This window comes from Rhinatrema bivittatum, chromosome 1 (genome assembly GCF_901001135.1).
Source record: "Rhinatrema bivittatum chromosome 1, aRhiBiv1.1, whole genome shotgun sequence".
NCBI lineage: Eukaryota > Metazoa > Chordata > Amphibia > Gymnophiona > Rhinatrematidae > Rhinatrema > Rhinatrema bivittatum.
Genome location: NC_042615.1, coordinates 305,471,924 through 305,485,049, shown reverse-complemented (window position 1 = coordinate 305,485,049; position 13,126 = coordinate 305,471,924). Strand labels below are relative to the sequence as shown.

General features: G+C 45.3%; 1 protein-coding gene across 3 annotated transcripts in view; it reads right to left on the bottom strand.

Moving 5' to 3' along the window:
- Nucleotides 1-401: 401 nt before the first annotated feature.
- UBE2D3 (ubiquitin conjugating enzyme E2 D3) overlaps nucleotides 402-13,126 on the bottom strand; it is a 125,446-nt gene continuing 112,721 nt past the window's right edge. For all 3 annotated transcript variants that reach the window (XM_029597036.1, XM_029597044.1, XM_029597039.1), the window contains one exon: nucleotides 402-6,531. Coding sequence is in view for 1 of the 3 variants with exons in the window: in XM_029597039.1 (XP_029452899.1) it covers nucleotides 6,486-6,531 (46 nt within the window). In the remaining 2 variants the exon portion in view is untranslated. The remainder of the gene's footprint in view (nucleotides 6,532-13,126) is intronic.

Genomic DNA, 13,126 nt, shown 5'->3' with positions numbered 1-13,126 from the left:
CAGACGGTAGACAAGCAACCCATGCTGTGAATGAGTACTGGTTTAAGTTGGGTGACGAAACTGGTGGATTTAGCAGCTTCTGGGATGATTAGAAGAGGGAATCCCCAGGTTAGACTCCTTCCCCTGGTTGAGTTTTACCTGTCAGCTGGTGGGCATGGGTGCTTCCTTATAAATAAAATTCTTTCCAGCAACACTGAAATTCCTCTTCTCTGATTTCTTGTTCCTGTTTGTCTAAGGTTTCTGCTCCTGGGTAACAAAAAAAAAAAAAAGAGGGTTTCCTTCCTTTATCCTGCTACCTAACCTGTTCTGCCTTTGGTCTTAAGCTACATTAATAAAGTTTAAAAAAAAAAAAGACACCCGGGCAGGACTCGGTGGAAGCAGCAGGGTACTGCAGTTACACAGTGCTGGCTTAGAAGTAGACCAGGTCTATTCTTTACTTTTTTTTTTGGGCCAGGACAGTATTGTGCTGAAGAAGGATGGCTACCCTTTCAGTGCCTGGGAAGAGAAGCCCCATCGGTAGTGGATGTGGTGCACTTCTGAATAGTGAGAGACTGACCATCAGAAGTTTTAACGTTGGGGGGGGAGGGCATTGGCAGGGTTGACAGATTAGTTCTTGGCACTGAACTTGCTGCCATGGCTGAAACAGCAATCATTTTGGATCCACAGGAGGCAACTAGCATGGGGCTAGGGCCCCCTTCATAGTTTCCCATGGTGTTTCATACAGGCACGGGCCCCACAGGAGCTCTTAGTGCTGCAGCAGGAACTTTTGTAAAAGCCTGTGCAAAATCCCTCATGCTCCGAATTTTTAAAGTGCCTGCATCATGCTTTTTGAATGGGGCATTCTCTTCAGTTCATTTGCCTTAGTCTTGTCTTCAACTTCTGGTCATAAGAACCCAAGAAGGCAAGCAGAAAAGGATTTAGGAGAGGAAAAGTCCTCCAGCTCAGATGCTTCCTTCAAGGTTTTCAAGGAAATAAAACTGCATGCATAAAGTGATGAGGCTGTGGAAGAGGGAGAGTATTCCCCCCAGGAATGACAATGATTTTCCAAGGATTTGCTTATTTCATAAGGATGAACTACTAATTTGATTTCTCAATCATTACACATTTTGAATGTTGAAGAGAAGGGGAAGGTCATCAATTCTGAGTGTCGATAATAGATTTGCCAAAACCTTCCTCAGCATTTCCTCTTAACAGGTCCATAACAATGATGATTTCTAGAGAGCAGGATTCTCTAGAAGCCAGTTTAAGGGGAGGGGGGGGGGGGGGGGGGGGTAAGACCATGACTAAGTTTAGTCACTGAATGCACAGGTGATGGAGAAGCTGAAAGTTCCTAAACTAGGTGCAGTCATTTGTGCGGTGACCAGAAGAACCACTATTCCTGTGGAGGGTGGGGCATCCCTCAAGGAGCAGCAGCTGTATGTAATGGCATTGTGGCTAGAGCGGGTTTGCAGCTGTCTCAGCGTATACAGGAGTCTTCCTTGGAAGGGTCTGCCAGAGGATGCAGCTCAGATGGGAGCCAGGGATGGCCTTTTCAGTGGATGCCTCATGCTTTGATTCATGCTGCAGCTTGAAGTATGGCTTCTATTGTGTACACAATACTGGTTGGCAGACTCCATATTAAAGACTCTGCTGATTGTTTTCTTTTAAAGGGGAATCATCTCTCCAGTGAAGATCTAGAGAAGTTTGTGAAGGTCAAGGTCATGGACATTTTGGCCTTTTGCCAGCTACATCATTTTATTTAAGATAATCAAGCCTTCAACTAATATCTTTTGGTTTCAGAAAATTACTTAATGCTGAGAGTTTGCTTTCCAGCATGGATGTGATGAGATGAGGGTTGGATACTGAGCAAAGCTTTATGCTGGTTTTGTTAAGACATTTCAGCAGCTTGACACCTTAGATCATCAAATTCTTGACTAATGGCTCCAAGAGTGTGGTATCATAGTATGAGAACTGAACTGGTTCCGAAACTACCTCTCTGACCAATCGTCATTTGTCATGGTATACTAGAGTCCCTCATGATTTGGCATTGTCAGCAGTGTTAACATCTATATGTTAGATGTCAACTTTTGGCTGGACTCTGCCACATAATGCTTATATGCCAACGATATTCTTTTTTTTTATTCCACCAATTTCCTCTCGAATTGAAACATCACAGATGTTAGCCATTTGTCTATCTGCCATCAAGCAATGAGTAACTCATAACAAGCTTTCCCTTTATCTTGCAAAAACAGAAATAACTGTTGCAGCGTTCTTGCATTGAAAGATATCCTTCTTCTGTTTTGGTAATTGAGATACTTGTTGTTCCTTCCATTAAAAGGTCTGGGTATTCCCATTGATTTTAATTTGACTTAAGTCAGTATGCAGAACATGCTTTTTAAAGCTAAGTGTTCAAAGCCTTTATTAAATAGCTTGTACAACTAGTTGTAAGGCAGAGGCAATGATACCACCCCTTCTAGATTCCTACAATTTACTATTATTTAGGGTTTCCTGCTTATATCACGAGTACACTACAGATCCTCCAAACACTGCAGAATAAGTGATCTTGAGAGAAGCCTTAAGGGATCATAGCACACTAGTACTTTATGATCTGCACCATCTCCAGTCTCATGGTGGATAAAATATAAAACAGCCTTATTAGTATAAACAGCTTGGTTTAGAATCCGTGCCATGGGCTAACATCATGCTCCAAGTCTATAATCAGACACGCACACTCAGCTCGTCCCAACCTGATTTGGCGGATGTGGCATCAGCAACAGGCTCACTTGGCTGAAACAAGAGTTTTCAGTGGCTGCTTCTATTAGATGAAATGCTCTATTGTTGACAGATATAAAGACATGTTCATTTTATCAAACATTTAGCAAACTATTATTGACAACTGCCAATTACAGATCTATTCTGTGTTCCTTTTTTTTGTATTTTCTTCATGAAGAGTCTGTGATGGGATGTGCTTTTTATGCATCTAAACTTATGGATTGTGTTAACTCTGGATGCCGCTTAGACATATTTATAGGCCGCCTACTCCCAAAGCCCTGAAATAAGTAAATATATAAAATCTAAAGCCACCTAGATTACTAGAGGATAAGCACAAAGGGGTCACATACAGTACTATATCCAAAAGTAAATTTCAAGATCCAAAGTGTGGAAGTTCAATGCTGTCATGCCAACTACATGTACTGGCACCTGAGCCTTTCATAGGTAGATTTGTAGAGAGGGTTTCTGAGTATCAGGCCCTTGCAATCTTAGTTGCTTCAAATTAGCCAAGAGAAACACCCTATAAACATTGGAAAGGGATCCTTATGTTTCTTCTTTATAGGGTTCCGTTATTCCAGAACTGTTTCATGAAGCAGCAGCTCAATTCTCTTACAGCTTGACCTTGAGCAGATGAGTTTAGTTAAGAGGTTATTCACACAGTGTGGATCCTCTTTTAGAGGGGAAGGAAAGTTTCTATGTCATGGGTGAGAGACTCCAGAGACTGAATGCTGTGGAGAGAAGAGTTTTGGCCAAGACCGTGTTGCCAATTTTGGATTTGCTTTAGAAGGGCTAGCTTTTTTTTTTTTTGCAGGTACAAGGCTAGTGGTTGGGTGTGGGGACTGCTACAGCAGCATTTTCCAATCATGCTGTGGCCTTAGTTTCTCCCAGAATAAAACACTCAGTCTGTGCCTGGAATCTTAATCTGGGTTTCATATTTCTTGTCAGCCATCTGTTTGAGCCTATGAAGAAGGCTACAGTTAAACATCTTAGTATGGTGATAAGGTACAAACAATGCCAAGCTGCAAGCTCTCAGAAGGCACATGTATGTACAGTGCCTCCATTTCTTGCCACGTGTCATCCTTTCATATGAGACAGATGGTATTTGCCCTCCAAGCCAAAAAGATTGAGAGCGGGGGAGATAGTCTTCAGTTATATCAGTTTAAGGTGAGGATAATTATTGCAGTACTTGAAGGTATCAAAGTTTTAGAAAATCTGTTTGCACTAGGCCCAGGAAATATGAGCCTATATCAAAGGGGGCAATAGCTTGGTAGACTGAAGAAGGGCTAGGAACAGAGGCCTACTGGTTGCCTACAGGTTGAGGGTTTACAAGAGTAGGGCAGAAGATGCATCTCAACCTAAAGAGGGTTTTGTATTACTACATTTGTTAGGGAGTGTCTGAACTTCATTTTATCCTTTCAAACATTATATCAGTGTGCTAAGGAAGGACAGGTAAAGGATCTTGAAAGGAGGGTTAGCACTATCATAGGTAATTGAAGGATATCAGATACTGCCCATGCATGTGGACTGTTCAGGCTGAACTGGAAATAAAGATGAGTATGCATTGGATAGTTTCTTTTTCTGAGTCCAGCCAGATCAACCTAGGACCCATTCTGCCTAGAAAAAGTTTCAGCCTTTGCCAAAGTGTGTTCTTACTTAAATGTAAGATAAGGTGTTTGTTCATTACAAGTAAACTTTAGACCAGAATATGCAAAAGAAATCTTTTATCAAATGCTTGATTGCTAGGAAGCCCTTTGATTCTAGGGGTGGGAAGACTTGGCAGCTTAGGTTGTTACAAGGAATAGTGAGTGGTAGGGTAAGTGGAGCATGGGACACTATAAGGGGTAGTAGTAAATCTGGTGTTGGCTCAGAGGCACAGGGAACAATCCATGCAGCTGAACTGGGCTAGCTAGACTCAAGGAAAAGAAACCACATAAGCACTAATTGCTCCTACATCTGGCTAGAGCTACACAGAGGCACAAGAACTATTTTTACACAAGAATCAGTGGACTAGCCTCTGAACCAGAGAACCAAGAAAGTATCACAAATATAATTTAAAGCTACTAAACTCCTGCTTTTTAGACTGACCTCCAATGCATGAAAGTGTACCCTTTTTCCCCTCATTCAAGTGAAACGAGTAAAGCTCACTGCATACAAATTTAGATTTACACTGTACCCACATAAAAGGTTCAACGTGAACAGCTAGACCTAGACAAAAAGGGTGCCCAAGAAATCACCAGCAAAAATTTGTCAAACCAATAGACATGTTTTGCTGCATTCCATCAAAACTTTGGGAAAATAGGGGAATGTGACAGACAATGCTGTTACCATGCCAAAGAAAAACTGAATGGCATGAATTTTTACTGCCAAATGAAATAACTAAAGCCTTTTATTCATTTGCATTTAGTAACCTGAAGGGAGACTTAAGGTTCTACTGCATTAAAATACTACTGTAGCTAGCAGAAGTTTAAGTACTGAACAAGCCACATTAAGAAAATCAATTCAAAAACAGCCTCATTTTAAGTCCTGCACACCACTGAATGTTATCACTACCCCACTTATATGCCCATGTTAGAAATTCTCAGCAGCTTCCTGTTAGAGTGGTGGAATACCTCAGCAGATATCAGATAAGAGTGGACAATTTAGTGTACCACATCCACAAAGCAAACAGCTCAACCAACCAAGTCCATAATTTAGCTAAAAGTCCTCTACCCCAGCTGCAGCAAAAGGCAACTACACTACCAAATTCAGATTAGCTCTGCATCCATCACATAGAACAATGCATCAATCTGCAACATAGCAAGTGGGTTAAGCAGACAGAAAATTCATTCTTTCACTGAATTTTTACATTTGAAGCCACAAACAGTGAGGCAAATCCCAATAGTATATACACACAAAACAGCTTTTGAATTTACAAAAGATTTTTTTTTAACATTGATTAATCCAGGCAGCTAACATTGGTTTATGCAACTTTATTGAAGAAAAAAATCAATAACTATACCAGAGCTATTAGTTGACCAGTCATCCACTGATGCATCATTTTAATCAGTGCTATATTAGAGTTTTGGAAGATAGATTAACTAATAGCTCCAAGCCTCCTAAAAACAAAAAGGACAGTTACAAAATGATTTGATCCTAATTTGGGATGCAAGGGGAGGTGCCACTTTTCAATTTCCATTTTGTGGAACAAAACTTGTCATTCCTTTATTGACATGCATAACATACATCAGATTCTGTTCTGCTGCTGCTACAAATTCTGTACCAATTCTCCAGTCGCAACATCAGTTATGAGCATAAACTAGATCATGAAACCTCAAATGTCTAACATTGAAAAGTTTACATAAGAGGGATGCTGCCACCCTTATGAGGCTTCCTTCGATGCAAGACTTTAGCATCCATTCCCCCCTTGAGGTGTATCTTCAGCTTTTCTTAGGGCAAAGATGGATTTTTGTGGGTCTCATAACCAAGTCGAGTGAAGATATTGGCCATGTAATACACATGCTCCATTTTAAAATGAACCTGAATCTTGAACTGTTCTTGTAGCTATTTTACAGATTCTAAAAAGCAGTTTTGTCCAAAGATGAATCAACTAACTTCTTCTTGAATGAGCATGTGCATGAATGGAGGGAGGCAAAAGGAAAAAAAAGTCTGATGGAGCAGTTGGATAGGAAAATGAAAAAAAACGAAACAGTAATTATAGTTTATTCCAGCTATATGCAGGATATTCTAAGGTAGCATCACATGGCATACTTCTGAGTCCATTCCCGAGCTATTCTGTTGTACCTGTGAAGAAATGGAAAAAAGAATCATTTAAGTCTAAGTAGTCAGAACAAGGCCAGTGCAACTGTTACTCATCCAATCTAAAATAGTGCAGGGTGTCTACAAAGCTTGTGGGAAGAGCATACCAAAAGTTTTTGTTCTAGCCCAATTCTATAAATAATTGTGTTATACATAATCAGTATTGTGAAGACCATTAAAAATCAAATCATTCTTACAAAAATAAGTTCTATAGTCTATTTCGAGCCTGGAAAGGCAGTTAACTTTCCCAGAGGTGAAATGTCATGCCCTGCAACTTTTTGAAACCAGTTCTATAGCTATGTGATTTCTACATTCTATTTTCATGCTATTGGATCTCTGCAGTTTCAGTAACTATCCTACAAACACTGTTCAATGTATACTGAACACAATTGTTTCCATAGTTCCTCTTACATATATCAGTATTTTAATCAAGGCTGGAAAAATCCAGGGAGTCTAAAATCCTGCACTCAATGCAAGAAATGCCAACAGGCCACAACAGTTCTATTTGGGGGGGGGGGAGATAGAAAAAGGCTCCCTGGCAAAAAGAAGGGTGGGGAATGTGCCTGAGAGAAGAGCAAAATGTAAAATTTAAGTAAAATTTCAATTTAAAAAATGAACAAACAGTAAGATAGCCAAAAAGAAAAAATGAACAAAAACATTTCCCTAACTAACATTTTTGGCTGGTACCTACATTTTATATTTTCCCACCCCCGATATTAACTACATTTACTTTTTTGGTCAGAGACATATTTCTGTTTTTGGTTTCACTGGCATTCTGAAATCTGCCAAAAAGGAGGAACCTGCTTATTCTACAGCAGATATAATTTAAAAGATTTGAAACTTGTTTGGCCAACATGAACAACCGTTTGCATTAAAACAAGTCTTCAAGAAGCTCATCCCCCAATCTATGTCTCATCAGGGCTGAATATGAAGCACTGACCAAGAATTATTTCCCTTTCCATGAACAAACTGCTGGCAGCAGAATCTTCAATGGAGGGTTTAATTTATCCAGTTTTAAGAAAAATATACACCTAGATTTATTTCCCTGGAACAGAAAGTGCAGTTGCTTACCTGTAATAGATGTTCTTGTAGGACAGCAGGATTTTAGTCCTCACATGTGGGTGACATCACCCGAAGGGGCCCGGCGTGGAAAAACCTGTCAATGTTTCTAGATGCTTTGAGCAGCATACTGAGCATGCTCAGATGCCGCTATCTGCACCTCCATGCAAGGTCCCCCTTCAGTCTCTTTTTCCACAGAACAGTTGCCTCGTGGTTCATGGAGCTTCTCTTTTCTCATTTTTCTCGATGGTATTAGGTCTTTTCCTGGTTTTTCCTTGGTAGTAAGTGCCTCCTCCTCGGTGTGGTAGGTTATTCTTGCCTTTTCCAACTTTGGGGTAGATTCCCAACTACTTGCTGCACGGTGACCGCCAGTCATCGACCACACGCCAGGTGTTTTTTTTCATGGCATTGACCAGTTTGTCAGTGTACCCAGTGCCCACGGACCATGTCCATCACAGATCTGCATGAGGTTTGAATCCTCTGCCTGGGGGCCTCACGATGTCCGTGGGTGTCATGTGTGACTAGATGACCCCCAAAGGCTGTTAGGCACACCTCGATAAGATGGAGAAAATTTTCAGTTCTTTCAAGTCTGCTCCTTCCACTCCTGCGTTGGAGCCCTCGATGCCGAGAGGTCACGGGGAGCCCCTCTCGCCAAGTCTCTTCAAAGGATCACGATAAGTGACAGATCCTCTGATTTCACCACTCTTCCAGACATCAGGGTCCTCCGCCTCGGCACTGGAGAGACTGGGCCAAGCACAGTGGGAGATCTCGCAAGCATCGCCACTGGTCGCCGTCATCGCATGGCTCTGGTGCAGTACTGGCAGCCACCATACCGCCAACGGCCATTGAAGGCCCCATCCTCCAATGTTCCCGGGAGTGCCGGGTGTTTCCCCACAGATATGTGCCGGGCACCATACCACCTTGGAGACCCAAGAAGAGCCATGACAACTCGTCCCCCTTCCTCAGTCCTGGCCACACCAGACTTTCAGGAGGAGCTGGACCACAGGGTGCAGTCTGTGGAGCTCAAGGCACTCCAGAGTGTTGAGCTGCCAGTGCCACTGGCCCCCATACTGGTGCCCCAGCCTCCAACTTTAGCACCTCTGCTGGAGCATCTGGGCATCCTTTTAGGCACCCTACCCATGCAACCGGTGCCCAAGGGGCCCTCAGTTCCTCCAACAGCCACCGATGCCCCCCACCAGAGCAATCCTGATCCTCAGGTCCGCTGAGGAGGAAGATACAGCCGTTACCATGTTCAAGGCCATAGTTCCAAGGTCCTTCTGGCCTCCAGTTCCCTCAATGCCAGGTGAAATGTTGATTACCACTGTGCTCTTGAGGCCTCCAAAGCCAATCTGAGCCCAGAGCTGATGTCCCTCACAGACCTCGCCCACATCACGCTGGCCCTAGTGAGGAGGAAGGGCCTTACCATCCTTGGAGAATTCCACAGAGCTGTCCTCAGAGTATTTGGACGACCCCCTCTCGGAACCCTCCCTGCTGGAGGAATGGCACCGGTCACTCCCCCCCCCCCCCCCCCCCCCCGAGGATCTGTCCTTTAAGGGGTTCGTCAGGGCCATGGCTGAAGCCACTCTTTCAGTTGCTCACAGAGGAGGATGCACGTCATAAGATGCTGGAAATACTCCAATTTGACACTAAGGAAATTGTGGCAATTCCTATTCACAACATCTACAAAGACCTCTGGATGTGGGAGCACCTTATTTCTATCTCCCCAGTCAATAGAAAGGCTGATGCCACCTATTTGGTGCAAGCAAGCCATGGAATTTGAGAAGAGGCACCTCCACCAGTTGGTGGTCATGGAGTCTGCCCTGAAAAAAGGTCCGGAGCTCCTGCACGCCTCTGCCCCCAGGGCGAAAGCATAGACAGCCTGATTCTTTGGGCAGGAAGCTCTTCCAGGTGCTATGCTGGTCGCCCATATTGTTGCCTACCAGCTATAAACGACCCAGTACAACCGGAACCTCTGGTTACAGGTCCAGGACCTTGCAGAGGGCTTGCCTCAACAGCAACAAGAGGCACTTCTCAGCTATTGTCCCACTGGGTCTAGAAGCTGGCAAGCATGAGGTGTGTTCCAACTATGATGTCCGAGACAGCAGCCCATGTGGCCGCTGTGGGCATCTGCATCTGGAGAATGGCCCGACTCAGAGCTTCTGACCTCTGTCCAGAGATGCAGGAAAGGCTAGCTGACCTTCCATGCAAAGTTGAAAACCTCTTTGGGGATAGGGATGCAGTAGTGCAATTGAAGGACCACCATGACACCCTGCTTTCTGCCAACACCTCCCAACACCCCGTCCTCGGCCAAGAAATCCTCCAGGCTGGATCATGGAAGCCCTTCTACAGACAGAGGAAGTATTATCCTCCAGCCTCCTGGGCTAGTCTACCACACACCAGCACCAGGGGCTGCCCTTGCCAACAGCTACGGCTCTTGACTGGCGGTGAGGAAGCGAAAGTCAGCTGGGCGTACCTCCGACGCCGGATCCACCAGTGGGAGGCAGACTCCTCTGCTTTGCCCATTGTTGGGAGGATGTTATGGTCGGACAGTTGGACCCTTACCCCTGACGGATGATGTATCGTCTCAATTTCAGTCTGCTCCCAGAAACGTCTCCATGTCCATCATGAGGTTCATCCACCCAGCAGGTCATACTTCAAATGGAACTCTGCCCTTCTTGTAGCAGGCACGGTAGGGCCAGACCCTCACCCCCAGCAGGGCCAAGGGTTCTATTAGAGGTATCTCATTCCAAATAGGAATGGTGGCTTGTGCCCCATCCTCAACCTCAGGGCGTTGAACTTTTCTCTTGCAAGAAACTTGTTCAAGATTGTCTCACTGCACATGCTGATTCCCCTCCTCAAAAAGAGGAGACTGGCCCCGGCAAAGCTGTATAGGGGGCTATAGGCACCAACGGGGCTTCCTCCTCAGAGGAAGTGGCAACAACCACCGCATCAGTTGGGAGAAGCATCGGTGCACTGCTGGACATCAATGGCTTCCCAGGAATCAACACCAGCTGAGTTGGTAATACCGATGAGCAACTTGAGATGTTCCAGCAGCGGTTCGAGCAATGAGCGCCCAGGCACAGACAGCATGTGCCATCGGCTTGAAGACCCCGCAGCACTGAATCAACTGCCATCTGGACTCTGTGCTCCAACTCCTCCTCAAATGTTGCCGATGCCAAAATGGACTGGGAGGTAGGAGGGTTGCCCAGATATTCCTCTGACCTAGAGGTGGATTGACGACTGAAACCAGAACCGGTGGAGACCATTGCAGACTCCCGGCATTGATGGAGGATAGGCCCTCCTTGCCATGGGGTCATCACAGCAAGTGCCAGCGCCAACCAAATGTGCAAAGGCAACTGGTGCCAATGCTTCCTTAGCTTCCCTTGGTGCTCGGCCCGATCTTTCCCTGGTGCAGAGGTCAAAGACAAGGAACCTGATGTCATCGACCTGGAAGAGACCAACAGAAGTTGGTCCCAGGAGCCCCTATCCACTGGCAGCACCGACAGAGTGAACGGCTCCGCCAGTGTCTATGGCTGTGTCCATCGGTGTGGCTCCAAGGTCCTTTGGCGTTGATGCCACCAATGCTGATGGCTCGGACTTTGTAGCCCCAAAGAGCTTCTCCATCTTATCGGGGTGAGCAAGATGTCTCTTCGAGGTTATTTGGTCACACATGCGGCACCCCCGAACATTGTGCGATACCCCCAGGCAGAGGATACACACCATGTGGGTCTGTGAGGGACAGTCCTCTGGCACAGAGGGCACTGGCAAAAAGCCAAGGCCATGGCGACAAACTGAAAGGGATGAAGACAAACAGAGGTGGTGGGCAAACTGATGCTGGCAGGCACTGAAGGGGGGAAAAAACCCAAAATACTTTCTGAATCAGCAAACATTCTGACTGGGAAGAGGGAACTGAAGAGGCACCCGCACAAGAGAAAAAACATGAAAAAACAAAAAAGGGATTGGCAACAACTTTCCAAAAAATTTTTCTAGCAAAAACAGTACAAGTTCAGAAACTGAGGCGAAGCTCTGCAGAAAAAGACCGAAGAGGAACCCCTCATTGAAAAGGGCATGCTGGGGAATGCTCAGTGTGCCTAGTCAAATTTCTAGAATGGAGAAATTACTTACCTGATAATTTCGTTTTCCTTAGTGTAGATAGATGGACTCAGGACCAATGGGTATTGTGCTCTTCTGCTAGCAGATGGGAGATGAGTCAGATTTCGAGACTGACATTCTAGATATACCCCTGCAGTAACCTCAGCTCTTCAGTATTCTCTTCGAAAAGCCGTTGTGGATATATCTTTGCTTAAATAACCTGATTAAACTTGATTAAAACGAACTGGCTCAACTAATTTCCAAACTGGAGACCGCCAGTGCACTCAACCAATTACACACAGACACTGGACAAACTGTGGGTGTCGAACTAGGGGTAGGCTGCGGCTTACCTGTATTTGCTTAGTCTCTAGGTTTGTTATCTGAGGTTCTCCTTTTCTGGGACAGCCGTGGGCAGGATGCTGAGTCCATCTGTCTACACTAAGGAAAACGAAATTATCAGGTAAGTAAATTCTCCATTTCCTAGCATGTAGCCAGATGGACTCAGGACCAATGGGATGTACAAAAGCTACTCCCAGATAAGTGGGCCTGGGCAGCCTCCCACCCTAATACTGCCCTGGCGAAGGCTGCATCTTCCTGGGCCTGAACATCCAGGCGGTAGAACCTGGAGAAAGTGTGTATGGAGAACCATGTCGCTGCCCGACAGATCTCAGCGGGCAACAGCAGCTTGGTTTCTGACCAAGAGACTGCCTGGGCCCTTGTAGAATGAGCCTTAACCTGTAGAGGTAAGGGCTTTCCTGCCTCTATGTAGGCTGTCGATTACTTCTCTGATCCAGCGGGCTATGGTCGCCTGCAAGGCTGCTTCTCCTTGTTTCTTCCTGCTGTGAAGAACGAACAAGCGATCTGTTTTGTGCACCGGTTCCGATCTTTCCAGGTATTGCACCAGGAGTCTGCAGACATTCAGGTGTGAAGACGGCGTGAATTTTCCGAGTCCTTACATTCATCCAGAGCTGATAGCAAGATGGTTTGGTTCAACTGAAACTCTGAAACCACTTTCGGAGGGAAGGAGGGGTCAGTGTGCAGTTGTATGGTTCCAGGTGTGAACCTGAGTCCCAACAGGATAGAGCCTGTAGTTTGGAGATGCGACAAGCTGAACATATTGCCACCAGGAATGCCATCTTCAATGTTAAGAAGCATAGTGACAGACCGCGTGTTGGTCTGAAGGAAGCCCCCGCTAGGAAGTCTAATACCAGATTGAGGTTCCATAGGGGCACCGGCCACTTTAGGGGTTGTCTGAGTTGTTTGACCCCTTTCAGGAAGCGGGACAAGTCCGGATGGGTTGATAGCCAGATATCGTCCACTTCGCTCTGAAGCAGGCCAGTGCGGCTACTTGAACCTTGAGGGAGTTGAGTGACACCACTTTCATACCATCCTGTAGGAACTCCAGAATCATGGGAATCTTGGCTGTCCG